This window comes from Cnephaeus nilssonii (assembly GCF_951640355.1).
Source record: "Cnephaeus nilssonii genome assembly, chromosome: 19".
In the NCBI taxonomy this organism is placed as follows: Eukaryota; Metazoa; Chordata; class Mammalia; order Chiroptera; family Vespertilionidae; genus Cnephaeus; species Cnephaeus nilssonii.
Window position 1 is genome coordinate 7,780,930 of NC_137090.1, and position 22,630 is coordinate 7,803,559.

General features: G+C 43.9%; 2 protein-coding genes across 2 annotated transcripts; one reads left to right on the forward strand and one right to left on the reverse strand.

Moving 5' to 3' along the window:
* Nucleotides 1-255: 255 nt before the first annotated feature.
* Nucleotides 256-1,039, forward strand: LOC307115423 (uncharacterized protein; the record flags this gene model as incomplete). Its single annotated transcript, XM_079798644.1, has 1 exon — nucleotides 256-1,039. The coding sequence occupies one exon, from the start codon at nucleotides 256-258 to the stop codon at nucleotides 757-759; it is 504 nt and encodes a 167-aa protein (XP_079654770.1). The 3' UTR covers nucleotides 760-1,039.
* Nucleotides 1,040-9,979: 8,940 nt separating this feature from the next.
* LOC307115166 (uncharacterized protein) lies at nucleotides 9,980-10,579 on the reverse strand (the record flags this gene model as incomplete). The annotated part of the gene is made up of 1 exon (XM_079798223.1): nucleotides 9,980-10,579. The coding sequence occupies one exon, from the start codon at nucleotides 10,577-10,579 to the stop codon at nucleotides 9,980-9,982; it is 600 nt and encodes a 199-aa protein (XP_079654349.1).
* Between the last annotated feature and the right edge of the window lie 12,051 nt (nucleotides 10,580-22,630).

Genomic DNA, 22,630 nt, shown 5'->3' on the forward strand with positions numbered 1-22,630 from the left:
ACGTTTCTATGACTTATTCTCAATTAAGGAACACATTAAACACTTATTTTCTAAACACTCATATCAGATAGGAAACAACTTCCTCCTTGACAATTTCTCTGTGATTAACTAAACGACATAAACAAAAACAAGGAAAGTCTTACTGATTGGTCCCAACATTGGGGGCCCAGTGTATAAAAACCCCAGAACAGAAGAAGTCCTCAGAATCTGAGAAACTCACCTGTGAACACAAACTCACCTTCTACACCTGACACCATGTGCTGCTCCCCTTGCTGCCAGCCCACCTGCTGTGGATCCAGCTGTTGTGGATCCAGCTGTTGCCGGCCCAGCTGCTGCTGCCGGCCCTGCTGTGTGTCCAGCTGCTGCCAGCCTTGCTGCCGGCCCTGCTGTGGGTCCAGCTGCTGCCAGCCTTGCTGCCGCCCCTGCTGTGTCTCCAGCTGCTGCCAGCCTTGCTGCCGCCCATGCTGTGTGTCCAGCTGCTGCCAGCCTTGCTGCCGCCCATGCTGTGTGTCCAGCTGCTGCCAGCCTTGCTGCCGCCCCTGCTGTGTGTCTAGCTGCTGCCAGCCTTGCTGCCGCCCCTGCTGTGGGTCCAGCTGCTGCCAGCCTTGCTGCCGTCCCTGCTGTGGGTCCAGCTGCTGCCAGCCTTGCTGCCGTCCAACCTGGTGTCAGACCACCTGCTGTAGAACCACCTGTTGCCGGCCCAGCTGCTGCTGCCGCCCATGCTGTGTGTCCAGCTGCTGTCAGCCTTCCTGCTGCTGATCACCTCACCAAAGAAACACCTTCTTCATACACCTTCTGTTAACTGACTCGCCATTTGGGAAACAAATTCACTTCCTAGGCTTGGCAGACAACCCGCATGCTCTACCTTAATTTCTGTGACTCATGTGCCTGATACAAGCTTCCAAATCAGCTGGATGGAGAGCAGAGGACATCCCCAATCAGCTTCCTCCCTTGTGGGTGGAACGTGTGTCAGTTTCAGGCATCCTCGATACGGAGCTCTGGTGGAACATGTGTCAGTTTCGTGCATCCTCGATATGGAGCTCTGGTCTCTGCTTTGACTCTGTAGTCAAGGTCTTCACCCTCTCCCTCTGTAACTTAGAAAAAGGAATTCTTGTAACTGTTACATAGGTTTTCTGCAACTGCTGAAAATCTTCTCAATCCTGTTTTCTTTTCCCGTGCACTCCTGGTTCCCGTAATCCTGCTTTCTTCTTTCATGCTCACTCTGAGTTGGCTCCCTAGATACGGGAAGTTGTACCTCTATTTCTTAATAAATTCTGTGCATTCCACATTGTGTTTGGTTTTATTATAAATCCTGATGTAAGGATTTACACACATGTTGCACATCATATGCATGATCCATTCTCAGCTTCATATAGTCCCCCCAAAATAATTATCTCCATTCTTCATATGAGAACGTTTCACAGGGTCATGTTAGACAGCTGATTTGGACAGACTCAGACCCAAGACTGTATCTTTTGCTTCTGCTCAATGGCACGTAAGTTACTATCTCAAGACAAATCAGGAAAAGGCCTGGACTGAGCACCAGCAAGATGTTAATTTGAGTGTCTCTGACAGTGGAAATGATATTCTCCTGTACGTAAATGCACATAAAACCTATTTACAAAGTTCTCCCCAAATCAGTGTCCACACCTCAGCTACATAGTAGGGCAGCAAGGCCGGTAGTTTACAGCTCTCCTGCGTGAAGGATCCTTTCCTGTCTCAGGTGTTGTCCAGCCACTCACGCTTTCATGGGCATCCAATATTCGTGAGTATCCAGTGTGTCCTCATGAGGGAGAGGCTCATGTAAAGAGACTTGTTCTTTGCTTTCACATAAATCAAAATCTTGGCTGTCCTCCATCCCCTGAGACACCTATAGACTAGAATAAAAGAGAATTAAGTCAATTCCTGCAGAACATTTTACATTCCCCAACTTTAAGGCAATTTGTCATTTTGATCAGAATATTAGCCCTAACTGGTTTGGCTCAGTAGATAGTGTGGTGGCCTGCAGACTGAAAAGTCCCAGGTTCGATTCCGGTCAAGGGCATGTACCTTGGTTGCGGGCACATCCCCAGTAGGAGGTGTGAAGGAGGCAGCTGATCGATGTTTTTCTCTCATCGATGTTTCTAACTCTCCATCCTCTCCCTTCTTCTCTGTAAAAAATCAATAAAATATGGTTTTTTTAAAAAAATATAAGAGAATTCATTAAGAAAAAAAGTTGGGAACTGAGAAATAAACAATGGGCATGTATGACATTGAGGAATTCATAAAATCTGAACCTCCTATGGAAGTAGAACCATCTCTTGTGTATTGTGAGTCAACTCTGAAGCATTTGAGAGAAATAAAAACCTGTGTTCCAGGGGAAGTGAAATAATGCGAGAAAGAAGAATAGTCGAGGAGACTGAGCACTCCTAGTAGTCATGCTGGACAGAGGCTGCTCTTTGGTCCTGAACTAACAATGCTGCCTGAACATTCACTGAGGTAAGGCTTGAGACTGGTTCTGAGAGAATTAGAAGTGTTTGGAACCCGGATCACCTCCTTGGGAGCAGTAATGGTGCCTCTGATGAGCTCACGAAGCTGGTATCCAGGACACGTGCTCGCTTTTGAGACTGTGTATCTGGGATGCTCAGAAGAAACTGCCATGACCAAACTGACGGACTGCTGGTCCTTGGTGGGTGTTTGCGTGATTAAAATGAGAAACTAACATGTTCTGGGTGACTTACTATTTGCTAAATGCTCTCAGTGCTTTTTCTACATATCTTTAATTGCTGAAAAAATTTTCAAGGCAGGTATAAATGTTCCCATTGTACAGATGAGGATATTGAGACTGAGGAGGTAAAGAAATGTCATAGTTTGGTTTCTCCAAGAAGTCACCTAAAGAAATGATTCAAGTGCATGTAGTTGATTTGGTAAGTGCAGGCCTCACTGGTTGTGGAGTGTGGATGTGATACCGGAAAGGGGCTCATGAAACCAGTACCATTGTGGCCAACTGCAGCTTATGCCTAAGAGGAAATATCAGAAACGATGCAAGCACACACTTTAGGATTATCCAACTGAGTAATCCGGGAGCCGCCTCCTTATAACCCTCTCCAGAAGCAGTGGTTGTGACCCACACTGGCAGCATGACCTCTGTGGTTGCAAGAAAACAGCCCTGAGCACAGAGATGCAGGTCTACTGGCAGAAAATGGCCTGAACACACTAAAATCCAAGATACCTGGGTGGGGAATGCAAAACCTCATCTATAATCTATGATTTTCCCCATTGCATCCAACATTGGATTATTCAGTATAAACCCACACTTTCTAGAAGAAGAGGAAAGAGGAAGAAGAGGTAGTGCTGGTGAAGGAGATGTAGAAGGTGGAGAGGATGGGGGGGGCGGTAGGAAAGGTGAGGGAGAGATAGAGAAGAAGAAAAATGAGAAGGAGGGAGAAGAGGAAGGACGGAGGAGGTAGCGAAGGAGGAAAAGGGAGAGAGAAGAACAAAAAAAAAGGGAGGGAAAAAAGAAGGGATCAAAGAAAACGAGAAAGAAGAAAACACAGTAATTGTGTAGTAACTGATGTGAGGTCACTGAATGTGATAGTTAACAAGGTTAGGACTGGACTCACCAACTCATCCTGCTTTGCCCAAACTTCCCCAGTCATATCTCTGGGGAGTCCCGCATCCTGGGAAACCCTTTAGTCCCGGGCAATCAGGACCATTGGTCACCCAGGAAGTGAAATGATTGATGCTCTCTCAGTCCCAGCTTCTGTTTCCTCCCAACTGCTTTGGTTCTGCTGAGCATACGGAAGAGATTATGCCAAACATCCTCTACTCAAGTGTCTGTGATGGAACTGGGATACACAGGTGGGGTGGGTTGCTCCAGAGAGAGGTTCCTGTCACAGTCTTGAATCAGGATTTTGTGGGAAAACAGACTTGGACTCAGGCATGATGTCAATTAACCCCATGAACATACCAGCATCATGTCATTTAAACAGGGATACTTCCAAAACTAAGTACAGTGGAATATACAAAACACATGTACTGACCCTCATGAGGCCATGAGGGACTCTATCACATGACCACAACATGACCAAAGCAGGAACCATCCTGATGATAGGACCACCTTCCTTTTATCTGAGAACGTTTCTATGACTTATTCTCAATTAAGGAACACATTAAACACTTATTTTCTAAACGTTCATATCAGATAGGAAACAACTTCATCTTAGACAATTTCCCTGTGATTACCAAAACAACATAAACAAAAACAAGGAAAGTCTTACTGATTGGTCCCAACATTGGGGGCCCAGTGTATAAAAACCCCAGAACAGAAGAAGTCCTCAGAATCTGAGAAACTCACCTCTGAACACAAACTCACCTTCTACACCTGACACCATGTGCTGCTCCCCTTGCTGCCAGCCCACCTGCTGTGGATCCAGCTGTTGTGGATCCAGCTGTTGCCGGCCCAGCTGCTGCTGCCGCCCATGCTGTGTGTCCAGCTGCTGCCAGCCTTGCTGCCGCCCCTGCTGTGTGTCCAGCTGCTGCCAGCCTTGCTGCCGCCCCTGCTGTGGGTCCAGCTGCTGCCAGCCTTGCTGCCGCCCATGCTGTGTGTCCAGCTGCTGCCAGCCTTGCTGCCGCCCCTGCTGTGTGTCCAGCTGCTGCCAGCCATGCTGCCGCCCATGCTGTGTGTCCAGCTGCTGCCAGCCATGCTGCCGCCCCTGCTGTGGGTCCAGCTGCTGCCAGCCTTGCTGCCGCCCATGCTGTGGGTCCAGCTGCTGCCAGCCTTGCTGCCGCCCATGCTGTGGGTCCAGCTGCTGCCAGCCTTGCTGCCGCCCATGCTGTGGATCTAGCTGCTGCCAGCCTTGCTGCCGCCCCTGCTGTGGGTCCAGCTGCTGCCAGCCTTGCTGCCGCCCATGCTGTGGATCTAGCTGCTGCCAGCCTTGCTGCCGCCCATGCTGTGTGTCCAGCTGCTGCCAGCCTTGCTGCCGACCCTGCTGTGGGTCCAGCTGCTGCCAGCCTTGCTGCCGCCCATGCTGTGGATCTAGCTGCTGCCAGCCTTGCTGCCGCCCATGCTGTGTGTCCAGCTGCTGCCAGCCTTGCTGCCGCCCATGCTGTGGATCTAGCTGCTGCCAGCCTTGCTGCCGCCCATGCTGTGTGTCCAGCTGCTGCCAGCCTTGCTGCCGCCCATGCTGTGGATCTAGCTGCTGCCAGCCATGCTGCCGCCCCTGCTGTGTGTCCAGCTGCTGCCAGCCTTGCTGCCGCCCCTGCTGTGGGTCCAGCTGCTGCCAGCCTTGCTGCTGTCCAACCTGGTGTCAGACCACCTGCTGTAGAACCACCTGCTGCCGGCCCAGCTGCTGCTGCCGCCCTTGCTGTGTGTCCAGCTGCTGCCAGCCTTCTTGCTGCTGATTGCCCTGACTTAAGAGCCACCATCTGCACACAACACCTTCTGTGAACTGACTTGCAATTTTGGAAATAAATTCACTTCCAAATGTTGCTGAAAGCCAGCATGTGGTCACCACAATTTTTGTGACTCATTTGCCTGTTAAACAAGTTTATGAATCAGCCCGACAGAGTGCAGAGGACATCCCCCTGATCCTTTTCTTACATCTTGTGGATCATTTGCCAGCTTCGCGCATCTTCACCGTGGAGTGTGACCTCTGAGTAACTTAGGAAAACAAACTCTCATTACTTCTTCTTGGATTTCTGCTGCTGGTCTTCATAGCAATCTTCATAATCATGTTTCTTTTTCAATGTACTCATGGTTCTTATATCCTGCTGTTTTATTTTCATAATCATTTTGAATTGTCTCTGTAGATGCAGGAATTCTCTCCTATATTTCTTAATAAATCCTGTACCCTTACTCATCCCCAGTTGCATTTTGTTTTATTACACAGCATTCCTGATATAGGGACCTATACACTTATTGCATACTGCATGCATTTCCATTTTGAGCCTCTCAACAGCCTCTCACGAGTTATATCCTCAATTTGTTCAGATGAGAACATTTCACTGTGTAATGCAGCTAAAAATGGACCGAGGAGAGCAAAGACAGGGCCTCCCACTCCTCTCAAGGGCACTTACATTCCCATATCGGGAAATGTCGAGGTGAACCTGGGACTGACCCCCAGCAACCTATGCACTTGAGTTTCTCCTTTAACAATGGATGGAATCATCTCCCATCTATGCAGTTACCTCTGTGTCTACAGAGTTCTTCCCCAGTCAGGGTCCCACACCTCAGCGAGCAGTGGCTGTTTCAGTGAGGATGGCAGTGGGTTTCAGTTAGGGGGCAGTGACTGCGTTGGAGAGCTCTCACGAATGCAGGGATACTTTCCTTCTCTCAGGCTCTGGTCACCCCCACATGCAATTCATCTGCATCGAGCAATTTTGAGCATCCTTTGTGTCCTCTTAAGACAGGCTCACTTATCAGGACTTATTCTTGGCATCACGTACTTCTTGTGTGGTCTCCTTCTCCCGCGTCCCTGTTTTAGAGCAAAAAGGAATTAAGTAATTCTCTACAAAACATACACCCTACGTTATTATCCCCAACTTTAAATCAACTTGTTTCAGTGAGTTTTTATGAGGGATGTTACCATATTAGGGGTTCTGACAAGTAGCACCTTCAGTAGAGGCACCTGTGGTGGGCGAGAGCGCAGGCGGCTGGTTCCACACAAAGCCTGGGTCCCTGCCACCATGGCTACTTTGTATGTGATCTATTATGGAAGCACTGGGGCACCTGAGGAGGGAGACGGGACAAGTTAACTCCTGATTGTCCAGTGCCTCCTAAGTGGTGGGTACTCTTGTGGGCACTGATGTGGGACACAAAGAGGGGACACTTTCTGTCCACACATGTGGTTATAGCTACATGATTCTTCAAATCTCTGTATCTCCAATCTTTCCATCTTGCTCCTTCCAGGTCTCAGACCAATCACCCGTGCCTCCCTACAGCCCATGAACGTCATCTCCTCGTCACTTTTCTTCTAAGCAATTTTTACAACTAGATGTACTGCTCACAGTTCTTCTCACCTGGAGTGTTTTCACTTTCCACTGTCTTGTCAGACCAGAAATTGTTGACCTATTTTAGTAAAAATTCCATATCGTGTATAATAGCTGCTGTTGGGGCTACTAATTGATAAAATTTAAGGAATTTCATGATTATATATCATATTCCATTAGGTCTTTGCAGGGATAGATGGAGTTGTAAACCAGTCTTGCTTTAGTCATTTAGGTCAGCACTAACCTCCTGAGGTGCCTAGCACCTCGGTCTGGAGGTTTGATTTGTAAATTTGAGATAAAGTTTATGTTAAATTGAGGATATAGGCATAAACAAAAAGGCAAATCCCAATTACTGAGAAGAAAATGCAAATAAACTATTTTTTACTATTAAGGATTAGGAATAAAATATGTGTTTGTGATACCCCTTGAAAATGTAAGAATGATGATATCTTAAAGATGGTATCTGCCTACAGACTGGCAAATATAGTAAAGGAGGCCGGGAAAGAGAAAGAATTCCAGATTAATCCATGGGTGGACATACTATTTAGGATGGAAGTGGGAAAAAGAAAGCAATAGACAAAAGGAGGATGACACTGTATATGAGAAACATTCATGAGGGTGCATAAATATATCCTGCATGTCCCCTCCAACACACAGCTAGGGAGCAGCAGAACAGGAAGTTGAGGACTCTTCCATATGATTCTAATTCCCATAACCAAGATCTATTGTATTCTTTTCCACAACAGAGAATTTACAATTAAAGATAGAATTTAAGATGAATAGCTGCACAGTTCTGGAGGGAACTTAGTACAGACAAGGGTTGATGCAAACTAGTAGCATATTTACAAAATTGGCTCACACTGAGTGGCTCTGTGATCGGGTGAGGGACTGCAGAACTTTTTCCTATGTAGACAGAAAGGTGTTCTGTATATGTTTCTCTCTAGAAGTTCTGTAGTTTCAGGCTTTACATTTAGATGCATAATCTATTTTGAGTTGGTTTTGTATAACATATGAAATATGGGCCCAAGTGGGTCTTTTGTTGTTGTTGTTTTGCACATGGATATTTACTAGTAGCTGTTTCAGCATCATCTGTTCAAAAGACCACACTTTCTCTGCATATTAATTTGATACCTCTTTAAAAAATCAATTTCCCCCCATTCGTCTATATCATTACCATTTCCCCAGTGCTCCCACAAAACAGATTTAATAAGTCAGATGGTGTTTTGCAGTTAATGCAATTTCATGCTAGTTACTTTGCTTCCCTCAACACTGATTTCCTCAGCTCTCCCATGGAGGCAATAATATCCACTTTTCAGAATTGTATGAGAATAAGAGATGATGTAGAGCAAACATCTAGCTCAATACTCAGCATAGAGTAGGACTTCAATAAATGTTAGCAATTCTTCCCACCTATTTTCTATGTTGGATATATCCTCTAGAAAGATCACACTTTCTGTCACATCCAGTGACATGACACTAAGTATCTCTGCATCTCTCAAGAGGTGACCATAATAAAAACTTATTTTTCTCCCAGAGCTATATTAACCCTTAATGGCTAATACAGCTATTCTCTTTATTATTCAGTTTTTCATCCAACAATCCAGGTTTTCTCTGTTTGGACACCAACCCAATGCCCATCTTGACTTTGAATAATACATCCTTCCTTCTTCCTACTTTTTTCTTCCTTTTTCCTGAAAACTCTGAGTCTTTATCTCGAGAGAACATGGTAAGCTGTACTGTTTCCTTTTATGGCCTAGAGATTATGATTGGATCAAAGGGTTATATGCCCATTGCATGGTTACCTCAATTCTCGGGACTCTAGAAATGTATCTTACTTTAGCAACTTCCAGGTCAGGAGATCAAATTGCCTCAAAATTTGGAAGCCTGGGAAGTATGGCCTGAGCTTGTGTGCTTTGAAAGGGTGAGTATTAATCCAAATTTCTGTTGAGATAAATGAAATATCACCAATGCCTATTCTATGACATCAAAGAACAGGTTCCTCTAGGCAAGGGGAAGGCCAGGAATACCAACCACACTCACGTTACTTTCTGATGACAGGTTGCGCCAGTTACAGATCAGAACTCAGGGAAGCTGTCAGAGCTTTCACTGATAAAATTCTTAAAGCAGCCTCTATTGGTCAGAGAAGTAGGAAGAATATTTGGGAAGAGCTCTGTAGACAGAAAGGAGTTCTGTATATGATAGGTGTGACTATTCCCATTGTTAAAAAAGCAACTCAACATATATACCTCCCCTGTGCCCAGTCACCAGTTATTTCTACCTACAGAAAAATGTAAATAAAAGTGCCCTGGACCTGGAATCAAAAGACCCTGTGTACGTAGGACCTATTATGTCAATTATAAGCCATATGTCAAATCATTTTCTGTTCACTGAGAATGATAATGGGATGATAATTTTTGCTCTTCCTATCTTGTAAGGCCATTGTGAGACTTGAATGAGGTAAAACATATAAACTGCAACTCAAAAGTAAGGCTTCATAAAGGAAGTATTATAAACAAATAAACAAAATACAAACATATGATGCAAGATAGTATAGATTTTTATTAGTAAAGAACAGTCAAGAAGAGGGTTCAAACTGATTGTGAAGAGTTTAGTAGCCTGGCATAAATTACTAAATATAATGCACAGATCTAAAAAGATGATCAATATTGATCATTGTGCAGAGCTAAATATACAGTCATAATAATTTGTTTATGTGCCATAGAGGCAAGAGGTGAGGATGACTTTCATCAGGCCTGAGACCATGAATTCATATCGAAATCAGATGGAGCTGACCAGTATCTGGTACGTTGATCAAGAGGAAAAGAAGAATAGAACCAAAGGGAAGTAGATTGCATCGCCTCAGTGGACTCCTAAGAACTGTAGGAAGAAGATGAGTGAAGTTGTGTCAGCATGTTGTTTCTCAGCAAAGCTTAGGGAGCCAGTTTCTTGCAGGAACAGAAATTTTGGCAAAATGGTCAAAGAAATGTCTTGTCTCTGGTGGGCAAGTGGATCAGCAGCAAGAAGGCTGACAACAGCTGGACACACAGCAGGGGCGGCAGCAAGGCTGACAACAGCTGGACACACAGCAGGGGCGGCAGCAAGGCTGGCAGCAGCTGGACACACAGCAGGGGCGGCAGCAAGGCTGACAACAGCTGGACACACAGCATGGGCGGCAGCAAGGCTGACAACAGCTGGACACACAGCATGGGCGGCAGCAAGGCTGACAACAGCTGGACACACAGCATGGGCGGCAGCAAGGCTGGCAGCAGCTGGACCCACAGCATGGGCGGCAGCATGGCTGGCAGCAGCTGGACACACAGCAGGGGCGGCAGCAAGGCTGGCAGCAGCTGGACCCACAGCATGGGCGGCAGCAAGGCTGGCAGCAGCTGGACACACAGCAGGGGCGGCAGCAAGGCTGGCAGCAGCTGGACACACAGCAGGGGCGGCAGCAAGGCTGGCAGCAGCTGGACACACAGCAGGGGCGGCAGCAAGGCTGGCAGCAGCCCGACCCACAACAGCTGGACCCACAACATGTGGGCCGGCAGCAGGTGGTCCTGCAGCAGGTGGTCCTGCAGCAGGTAGACTGGCAGCAAGGGGAACAGCAGGTCATGGTGTCAGGTGTAAAAGGTGGGCTTCTGAGCAGAAAATAATTCTTAGAATGTGAACTCTTCTGCCCTACTAGACCTTTTATACACTGGTTCCCAAATTTGTGACCAATGAACAGAATTTTCCTGGTTATTATTTATGACATTTCTTCATGACCATGGACAACTGCCCAAGGAAGAAGAGTTCCCTAAGTATTATGAATTTTCTGAAAATAAATGATAGAATTGTTCTCCTAATTAAAAGATAACCTGTAAGAACTCATTTCCAGAAATGGGATAGTCAACATCAAAAGAATTATTAACTATGAATCATCATTTTTTAAAGACAGAGCACATCCTCTGGTCATATGCTAGTTCAAGCTGGTTTGGAGAAGAGGCCAGAGCCATTGTCACTAACTTTTCTCCCTCGATGCTACTTATATTGAAATCCATCTCTGAAGATAGAGCATGTTGTTGATGAAACAAAGATGATGAATTCAAACTGCATTTTAACACATTTTGAATTAAAAGCGTTTTTAATAAGGCTTTCATCTGTGCCACACAAAACCCAATGACTGATTATTCTCTTAGTAGCAAGCAACTCCACATGGGCATGTATCTTCTGCAGCAGGGATCGAGCTCAACTATAACTGGCATGATCTTTTCCATGCTGGGCTCCAGATTTGTTGGCTGGCCTGACAGCAAGCCTGTTCTGGGGACACTATATTTACATTTACTGGTAAAGAAAAAGCAGTTCGTCTGACAACTACAATAGTTTGCTTTGAATTGCAGTGTAAAACTACAAATGCCCAGGAGTGTAAATGGAGGAACAAAAGGGACAACAATGACTCCATCATGTGTATCAATGGAGCAAAGCAGAATAAGGTGCATATTATTTTGATAACTTAGAAATTTCCATATTTGGATAACTTTTAAAAAGCAAGAGCCTCTTTCTTTCACTGGCAGCAATGTGGCCCCTGATACAGCTTCATGGGCTCTGGATTAGGCTGTGGCTAAGGATTTCTGGGGCCTCTGCTGCTGGGGTGGCCTGACTTGGCTGCAAAGGTGGAGAAACCCCATGTTCGCAAGCCCAGCATATGAGTAATGGCATTTTTCACTCAACATAATTTTCTAGTGAGTCATCCAGGTTGTTGAGTATTAATAGCTTATTCTCTTTTGTTGCTGAGAAGTATTCCGTAGTATGAGGATACCACAGTTTAATCACTCATTCATTGAAGGGTATCTGGGTTGTATCCATTCTTTGGCTGTTATGAACAGAATTAGTACAAACATTCACTGTATGAACAAAGTCTTCACTTCTCTGGTAGAAATGTCCAAGATTGCAATTTCCAGGTTATATGGTAATTGCATGTTCTGTTTTTAAAGAACCTGAGAAACTGTTTTTTTAGAATAGCTACATCATTTCACATCTGTATCAGTATTATAAAGTGATATCATTTCTCCACATCCTCATTAGCATTTGGTCTTACCTATCTTTTATTTCAGCTACGATGACAGGTTTATAGTGATATCTCATCGTGGCTCTAATTCTCATTTCCCCAATGGCTAATGATATTGAACATCTTTTCATGTGCTCATTTGCCATTTATATATCTTCTTCGGTGAAATGTCTCTCCATGTCTTTACCCATGCTCTACTTTGACTGTTTAATTTTTTTTTCTGTTGAGTCTGAGAGTTTTTTATATATTCTAGATACTAGTGCTCTGTCAGATATGTGGCTTATAAATATTTTCTCCCAATCTGTACCTTGTCTTTTCATCCTTTTAACAGCACACCTTACAGATCAAAGTTCAATGAAGTTCAGTTTATCAATTTTTCCTTTTATGGATTGTACTCTTGGTGTCAACAGTAAGAACTCTTTGCCTAGTCCAAGATCACAAAGATTTTTTCCCTATGTTTTCTTTTCAAAGTTTTATAGTTTTACATTTAAGTTTGTGATGCATTTAAATTTTTCTTCTTTTGCTTACATATGTCCAACTTGTTCCTTTGTAAAAAAAAAAATCAGTTGGGAATATTTGTGTGGTTCTGAGTCATCACTGTCTTTTTGAGATTTTATCCCATTCATATTTATTCTGATAACTAATGTTTTTATCATTACTTTTTAAAGAGCTTTTTTGATATGTAATTAAAACCCATCAAGTTCACCCCTTTTAAAGTATAGTTCAATGTTTTAGAATCTAAGCAGGTTGGGCAGCAATTACCACATCTAGTTTTAGAACATCTTCATCTCCCTGAGAAGATACTTCATATTCATTAGCAATCACTCCCCATGTCCGCAACCTCCACCCCAGCTATAGGTTAACTACTGATCTACTTTCTCTCTACTTAGATTTGCCTCTCTGGACATTCCACATACATGGAATCATACAATATGTGGTCTTTCATAACTGACTTCTTTCACTTAGTGTGTTGTTTTCAAGGTTCATCCACATTGTAACATGTGTCAATATTTAATTCCTTTTTATTGACAAATAATTCATCTGGGTAAACAAAATTATAATATAAAGTTCATACACACAATTCATTAAAGGAATTTAAATGTTACTCTAGAAAATATCCACTTAATACACTACAAGGAAATAAAGAAGGTATATAGGAGAATGGACTTGTATCAAGGATATATAAAGAATTCTTACAACTCAATAATAAAAAAAATTTAAAATGGACACATAATTTTGTCCATTACTCTACATTTTGTTTATACAGTCATTAGTTGATGGACATTTGGGTTGTTTCCTCTGCTTTGACTATCTGTGTACAACTTTTTGTGTGGACATATACTTTCATTTCTCATCAGGATATATCCAGGAGCAAACTGCTGGGTCTCTACATGATAACTCTATGGTTAATTTCTGAGATATTGCCAAACTATTTCCCAAAGCATTGCACCATGTTATAATCCCACCAGCAATGTATAAAGGTGCCAACTTCTGCACATGCTCACTGTAAGGGCATAAAAAAAAAAGCTTTTCTTTTTCTTTGTAGTGGCTTTCCACAATTTATGAAAAGTACATAATAATTAAACCCCAAGATTATTAGCTCCTCTGATTCAAACAGCCCCTCTCTTCAAACCGCAAGACAAGATAAGCTACTCTAATGACTACATTCTTGCCTTTCCCCTCCTCCCTGCTGTTTTTATAACTCAGGGGTAATTCACATCAAGGAGTTTCTACTTAATAGAAAGTTCCCTTCTCCTTTCCCCATAAAACAAGCCTCTTGAGAGCTCTTCAAAACTTTTGCTTTAAGCATGTTTTATAGGCTTGGGAAATATACTGATAAGATACCTTTCTGGGCCCAGAAGGCGTGGCTCAGTGGTTGAGTGTGACCTATAAACTAGGAGGTCACATGCCTAGGTTGCAGGCTCAATCCCCAGTGGGGGTTGTGCAGGAGGCAGCTGATCAATGATTCTCTCTCAACATTGATATTTCTCTCTCTCCCTCACCCTTCCTCTTTGAAATAAAAAATATATATATATTAAAAATAAAAAGGACACCTCCCTGCAACAACTGCAGGACTATCTCCTAGAAAGCAAACAAACTAACTTTTTAAGACAACCGCCCTGTCTGCTCAACTTCAGCCCCAAATCCTCCTCCCTTCCTTGTCAGTTAGCAACCACAGCCATTACTTTTCTAAAGGGGAAGCTGATCTTTGTTTCTTGCCTTGCATTGATTAACAATGCACTGCCCTTTTCCTCCCTTGGAAAGTAAAATAAACTCCCTCTCTCTGCATCTATCTCTTCTCTCAGTTGTGAATTTTTTCACAGCCAGCATCATAGGCTAAACCCTAACACTCACACCAATACTTGTTATTATCTGCCTCTTAAGTCCTAGTGGAGATAAAGTGATGTATTGTGGTTTTGAGTTACATTTCCCTAATGACTAATGATGTTGAGCATCTTTGCATAGACTTATAAGCCATTTGTATATCATTTTTGTACACGTCTATTCAAATTCTTTGACTCACATTTGCTCCCAAGTCTTTCCCACCTTGTTTAAAAACATTGGCTTATGATGCCACAGAGTGCTATTCCTGTTCTATCTTCTTGAGAAGACAAAGTCTCAGTGCATTCAATTTTAGGCTTATTCTTATCAGTGGAATTGCACCAGCAAGGAATTAGGAGAGAAGGTCATGGCCCTGGTCTCTCCTGGGCACCTTCCCAGAACATCTTAGCCAGTTTCTGAAAAATACAGATTTCTAGGCTTCATTACAGGGGATATGTGTCATTTGGTTATTTCATAAAGAAGAGATATGATAAAGATATGATAATTTCTTGTGCTAAACAGAGTGATACTGCCAATAAGAAGCTGTAACAACATGAGGAAACATGCCAAAATGTATTACTTGGGATTCCTTTCCCAGCTCACTAATCACCAGCCTGCATCTAGAGCCATATCTTATCTTACTGCTCAAGAATCATTCATGGTGAGGGGGTGGGGGTTGGGGGGAGGTCTCCTACTCCTCTCCAGGATCCCTCAATATATCATTCTGAGAATTATTTCATTCCCATTTGTCTGAGTCCTAAACTCATGACTCACAGCTTAGGCCTAGGCTGAGTCATGGAAAAGAGAAACATATGGGCACTTAACAACAAATAGCCAGTCCCATTCCAGCCAATTGGAGCAGAGAGCTGCAGTCCTGAAATTAGATGATACACACAAGGAAGAAACACAAGTGTTGATTTGAAGAAAAGATTAGAGTGAAGATACATCATAGAAAGGAAGAATGCATTCTATCTAATTTTGCAAGAAAAAATGATTATAATTATCTAATTGAATAATTATTTACCTATTAAGATAAACAATAACAAGGGAAAAAATTGCCTGAACAGGGTATAAAAGAGCAAGGAGATTCAGGAAACTCACTCTCCTGGAAACTCACCCAGAACCTCCACCCTCCGACACCATGGTCAACTCTTGTGGTTCCGTCTGCTCTGACCAGGGCTGTGGCCAAGGCTGCTGTCAGGAGACCTGCTGCCGCCCCAGCTGCTGCCAGACCACCTGCTGCCGCCCCAGCTGCTGCGTGTCCAGCTGCTGCCGCCCCAGCTGCTGTGGCTCCAGCTGCTGCCGCCCCAGCTGCTGCTGCAGACCTACCTGTTGCATCTCTAGCTGCTGCCGCCCCACCTGTTGCCAGACCACCTGCTGCCGTCCCAGCTGCTGCCGCCCCAGCTGCTGTGTGTCCAGCTGCTGCCGCCCCAGCTGCTGCATTTCTAGTTGCTGCCGCCCCTGCTGCTGTGGTTCCAGCTGTTGCAGGCCCAGCTGCTATGTGTCCAATTGCTGCCGTCCAGTCTGCTGCCAGACCACCTGCTGCCGTACCACCTGCTGTCGCCCTGTCTGTTGTGGATCCTCTTGCTGTTGAACTACATTTTTCACCACCAGCCCTGAGTCTACTATCAGTGCATCAATCTTGTTCTCATTTCCTTTATCCACAGCACCCTGCCCTGTTCTAATCTGTTGCTATGTTTATTAACCCCTGCCACCAAGCAACTATTTAAAAAGTAACAACTTAAACTAAATACCACACAAAACCTCCAAGCTGACGTTCAGTCAAATGACCAAATGTCTACTACTTCATGGGGTAGGCTTCACCTTCACACTGAATGTGTGCAGTAGAGTAACCATGTCTCAATAAATACTTATCCTCCTGGTATCAAAACACTTGTGGCCTTTATTTTTTAGTGTTGATCATGAATTGGAGATGAGTTTGGATATTTGTTATGGGCACAGAGAAACAGATTTTGCATATATCAATCAAAGCCTATCTATATATATAAAAGGCTAACATGCTAAGTGTCTGTCCAGGTAATGACATCATGTAGCAACGCCCAGCTTCCTCTCCCTTACTACAGGCCATTTAACAATAAACGGCACTGTAGACCTGGTGCCCACAAAGCAACACTCGGCTTCCCCCAAGTGGGACACAGGCCCCGCCACCACCCCGGAACAACACCCCACCAAATTGCAGCTGACGCTGCCAAGACCCCATGGCACAAAATGCGCCCCACAGCCCAGCCCAGAAATGATGGCTGTGGGATCCGGGTAATGACATCACATAACAATGCCCGGCTTCCTCTCCCTAGTGACAAGTAGCCTCCTTGCAGTTTCTTCAGTCCAGGAACACAACTTGCTTTATAGCCAGGTGCAAACATTTTACATTTTAACCAAATGTCTGTGAAGCCTCATTTCATTTGATCCTCATAGAAGTCCTGGAGTAGGTAGATAGGAGACTCAGGGGAATCCTCTTTTCTTTCATTTAGCCAGAAAATGGAGATTTAGAAAGCTTAGAAACTTGACCCGACTGAAAAGAAGTAAGAAATAGTGGACCTTGAAAATGACTTCAGGTTTTCTCACTGCGCAGAATATAATCAAACACTGCTGCAGTTAAAGAGTTTACCCTTTGTTCTCACTGCATGATCTACAATAATAATCTGCTTCGTGTTGACATTTACTGCTGTGTTGCTGACAATTACCTGAAAGAGAAGTTGGAGTGCTTCACTAGGCTGGAAAAAGTTTAGCTACATCAGAAAGCAGGTCTAATTAAGCAAGTTTATTCTATATATATAAAAGGCTAAGTTGACTCGCACATGCGCGATACATATAAAGCTCTCACTGGCGCCAATTGCACACGTGTTTCAATCTGTCATTGTCGTTCATGAATTTGGTTGACACTTCTATTATAGAGAAAGGGCAAATAGTGATATCAAAAATATTTCTTCTAATTAATTTCCTTTCAATGTGCACGAATTGGTGCACCGGGCCACTAGTATCAAAGAAAGTGCCAAGTAATTAGTCTTTCTCCAACCAGATTGCCCACTTTGTCTGCCAGCAAGTTTATTGAGAGAAGACAAGAACATCCTTTTTACTGAACTGAATTATGAACCATTTAGCAAGGTCGTTGTGCTACTGGGCTCCAGGAAGCTTATAAGTTGAATGAGACCCAGTTCCCATCCCTCAGGTAACTCACAATGAAATCTTGGATTTAACAGAAAGACATATGTCAAGTAGAGTATGTTGGTAATATTGGTGAAAAAGAGGATTCTATTCTATTGGAGAAGATAATATATAAGGAATGATTCCTAAAAATAAAATGTGTCAAGTCTGAAAATTGTGGGGAATGTCCAGCTCACAGACACATAAGACAAGACAAAGCGAGGAGAGGAGTGAATGAAAGCATAATGTTTATATTCTTATGAAGGCAGTCTTTATTAAAAAAGTATCGGAAAAATATTGTCTCATATGCTGCTAGCCTGTGGACTGGGAGCTGTGCCATCTCCCTCCACCTGGAGTGGCTCAATTTTCCCTGATTTATACAAATACAGTGAGCTTCCAGATAAGAAAGCATTTTTTAAAAGGCCTGAAAATCATTAATTGAAACAACAAATTCACATCAATATGAATAATGTGAATAAAATACTAAGAAGATGGCATAAGTGGAAAAATGTACATGAGAAATGTTATATTTAAAGTACTAGTACAGAAAGGAAAAAAGGAAGAAAGAAAGAAAGGAAGAAAGGGAGGGAGGGAGGGAGGGAGGGAAGAAAAACACCCAAAAAGCCACTGAAGTGGCAAAATTCTTCAATTCTTCCCTAGTCTATGAGTTTTGCTATGGCTGACAATACTGTTTTGTATACTTAAAATTTTCTAAGGTGTATATCTTTATATTGTGCTCTTATATTTAACACAACATAATTTTTAAAAAAAACACATATGTGTTTCTGACTTCAAGGCAACAGACTAGAATTTTCAGATTTTTTATCAAATCGCAAGAACCTCTTTATTTCTCAAATAAACATTGAATTGAATAGAGTCCTAAAATAGACCCAAAACCCTGTAGAATTAAGTACAAAAAAGGGGGCAGTTTAAAATCACCCTGTAAGGGAAGAATTATTTTTTAAATGGTATAGGTTGGCTAGTTAACTGGATAAAGAAAGAAGGAAAGGAAAGGAATGAGAGATACTACATTCGTTAAACCAAAACAAACTTCAATAGAGTGAAAAACTCAATATAAAAACAAAACTGTTAAAGTTCTAAAAGAAACCAGGAGGGATATTCAAACATAGTGTTAAGCTTATCCTAAGCAACAAGAACAACAAAGCAACACACACACACACACACACACACACACACACACACACACCATGAAGGAAAAAATATAGCCAATTAACATAAATAAATGTGACCACAGCTGAGTCATCAATAGGTCTGTCATAAGGACTCCTGGGGACATTCTTTTTCCCACATTCCAGGTCATATAGAAATCTTGGAATTTTCTTCAGATTCCATAATAGGACTTTAGCCTTCGCCCCACAACAACTTGAATCTGCGTTTGTTCCCTCATCTTTCTGTGACAGAAGAAGAGGCTCAGGACCTTTCCAATAAAATGCTGTGTGTGGGCTCATCAGAGTTATGACAATGCAGGCTCAGCACACCAGCCACACCTCCCAGCAGAGGTCCAGTCAGGAGCCCACATCGTCATCATCCAGGTTGTATCCACCTGGAAATTTGAGCCAGGGCAGGAGTGGCAACTGGCCAGGAATTTTAAAAGCAACATAAGGAGTTTGGTTTATGAGATGCTTACGTTGCTTATGGTAGAAAGGGATCCTCAAACCCATTTCATCCGATCTCCTCTATCTGGATTTTTATTCTTTCTCTGTAACACCAGCTTACAATTCAAGCCCTCCACTGACTGTCTACAGAGGCAATCATTCCATAACCTTACTCACCATGGTGAGTCAAATTTGATTCTCTCTCTGAGACACCCACTTACCTGATATCAGCCCTTTACAGTGGGGGGATGTCAATCCCTCACATACAGCAACCATTCGACTAGCCGACTCCAGTTTCTCAGAATGAGGGGCACTGACAGTTCAGCTGGCTCTTTATATACATTTCCCCTCTGGAGTCAAGGAAACCTGGGGAAAAGAAGAACAGTTACTATAAAATCGGTTTTTATATTATGTTCTGCCAAATAGGAATCAACTTCAGGATAGTTTCTGGGTAGCCATTCCTGTCTTGAGCTAGTCATCTTGAGAACAGAGCCATGGACATCTCAACTTGGTTGAGAATTTTCTCATAAAATATGGACATGAGAAATAAAATGAGAGTCTTTTCATCAAAATATTTGGAAGCCATAAGGTAAGGGAGGTTGAATATGCTGAAAGACAAAATCATGACGCGAAAATCTGTAGACATCCGTGCACAAGACACTAAATCCCACAGGATGAAATGTCAGAGCCTTTCTGAGACCTAGATGAGTAGTTATCAAAGCACATGGCAGGTGAGTTGGGGAGCTCTGACTATATTTAAATTTGGTGGGAGAACTGATTTAACGTTGTATCCCCTCTCAGCACCTCTTCCCCAGGTATACCATCATCAGGACATGTATCAGGCAGAAGAAGAGACTGAGAAGTGCTGGTCTATGTATATCCACTGCAAATCCATAAGAAAGATTGAAGCGGTTTGTAATGAAAAAGACAAATGTGTTTCACAGGCTGAACGTCCACATCTACTGCCAACCAATATTGCCATTATACTCGGAATGTCAGCATTGATACAGTAATAAAAGTGTCTGTTATTCAGCCATGCAGACTCCTCCCCAGCCCAGCCCTGGTCGGGGATCATGCAGGAGGTAACCAATCAATGTGTTTCTCTCACATCGATGTTTCTTTCTGTCTTTCCCTCTCTGTTCCACTCTTCCTAAAAATCAATGGGAAAATATCCTGGGATGAGGATTAACAAAAAACAACAAAAAAAGGAAATCCTGCTATTTGTGATAGCATGGATGGACCTGGAAGACATAATGCTAAGAGAAATAAGTCAGTCACAGAAGGACAAATACTGCAAGAATCCACTTAGATGAGATATCTAAAGGAGTCAAATTTTTCATAGAAGAGAATAAAATGGTGGTTTCCAGGGGTGAGAGGAGGAAGAAATGGGTAGTTGTTCAATGGACAGAATATTCCAATTGTACAAAAAACACACACAGACAAGTTTTAGAGATCTGATGTGCAATATTGTGTTTATATCAACAGCACATTATGGTGCACTTAAAACCTTGTTAAGAGAGATCTCATGCTAATGTTTCCCATCAGAAAGTCTAGAAAATGGTCCCTGATTCACAGTGGGGAGAGGAAATATCATAAGTCTTATTCTCATGCCAATGATGCCGATTCACATTCAACACTTCTCTGCCCACCTGACCCACAACGAATGAGACATCAAACTAAAATGCAGCTGTATCCCCCCAAGTCACCAAAAGGAATGTGGGTTATTAGAATCTTTATCACCCAAGGAGAGACATGCTGTGCTATGCAACATGAGACACACATACATGATGTAAATGTATAAATCACGTGACAGCTTTCTTTAAGGAAGACGAAGCAAGAAAGACACATAAGAGATGATCCAGGAAGAGCTGAAGTGAGGAATGCTAACCCATCAGGAAAAGGAAACGATGTTTTCCATCCATCTTGAAAAGGTTAGCCAGGAAAACACACCTGGCTAATTTCATAATCACCTGTTAATTAGGACAAACAAGGACAAGGAAAGAGCACAGCTTCTGATGACAGCAGCCCTTAGCAGGGTATAAAAGGGGACCTGGGGCAAGCGGACTTCCAAACCTTCCAACCCACCTTCCTGAAAACTCACTCCGAACCTCCACCCTCCGACACCATGGTCAACTCCTGCTGTGGATCCGTCTGCTCTGACCAGGGCTGTGGCCAAGGCTGCTGCCAGACCACCTGCTGCCGCCCCACCTGCTGTGGCTCCAGCTGCTGCCGCCCCACCTGCTGTGGCTCCAGCTGTGGTTCCAGCTGCTGCCGCCCCTGCTGTGGCTCCAGCTGCTGCCGCCCCACCTGCTGTGTGTCCAGCTGCTGCCGCCCCACCTGCTGCCAGACCACCTGCTGCCGCCCCACCTGCTGTGGCTCCTGCTGTGGCTCCAGCTGCTGCCGCCCCACCTGCTGCCAGACCACTTGCTGCAGGACCACCTGCTGCCGCCCCAGCTGCTGTGTGTCCAGCTGCTGCCGCCCCTCCTGCTGTGGCTCCAGCTGCTGCCGCCCCTCCTGCTGTGGCTCCAGCTGCTGCAGGCCTACTTGCTTCCAGACCACCTGCTGCCGTCCCACCTGCTGCCAGACCCCCTGCTGCCGCCCCACCTGCTGCCAGACCCCCTGCTGCCGCCCAGTCTGCTCTAGTGGTTCCTGCTGTTGACTGCCCTGACCTGTGCCCACTGGTTTTCGTCAGCCAGTCTTCTTGATGTAGTTTAACTGAACTGAGTCATGAGAGGCCAATTGTAAAACCTGTTTCAAGTGATTCTTAAACTGACTTTGGCCTTCAAATATACTGCCTCCTCCCCTCCTTCTTGCCCTCACCCCACCATGTTACTATCTGTCTTCCAAATGAACATGAAGTTTGAATTTCTCTGAAATCTTTCAACCAACATGTTATCCCAATTGATGTATTTCTTCCCAGCCATCTTTTCTCATATGGAGATGTCCCTAAATCTTAAATAAATCTGAATTTCCCAGGCATACAAATACAAGAGCATCGTGTCTGATCATTGTTCCTCTTGACTTGCCATCCTTAGCTGTCAATTGTTCTGTTGTCCTTCTCTGCAGAGAGCAGAGGACAGCAGGTGATTTCAGAATTCCCCCTCCATGCCGTCAGCATCCTTGTTTTAATATAGGAAGATGGTTTCATACAGCAAACACTTGGATCTGTCGGCCTGTGGACTTTCTCCGGATGAAGGAGCCAGCTCTAGGCAGGCCGGGGGTCCAAGTGTGTAGAAGCTGTGCTCAACCAGTGATGGGTGCAGTGGATACATACTCTAGCTCTTTCCTCTCAGGTGGGGGCAAGGAGCACCAGTCTCTAGAGGTCCTTGGTGGAATGGCACCCAGCTGCCCACAGGAGTAAGCTGCTCATTCCATCATCCTGCACTGCCCTTCGTCCCTTCCCCAGATCACTTCCCAGGTTCCCTGCAGTGCCTTTTAGGATTATCTTCCTAACAGACTATTTTATTTGAAACTTGTGTTGGGGTCTGCCCCTGTGAGGGCACTCCATCTTAGA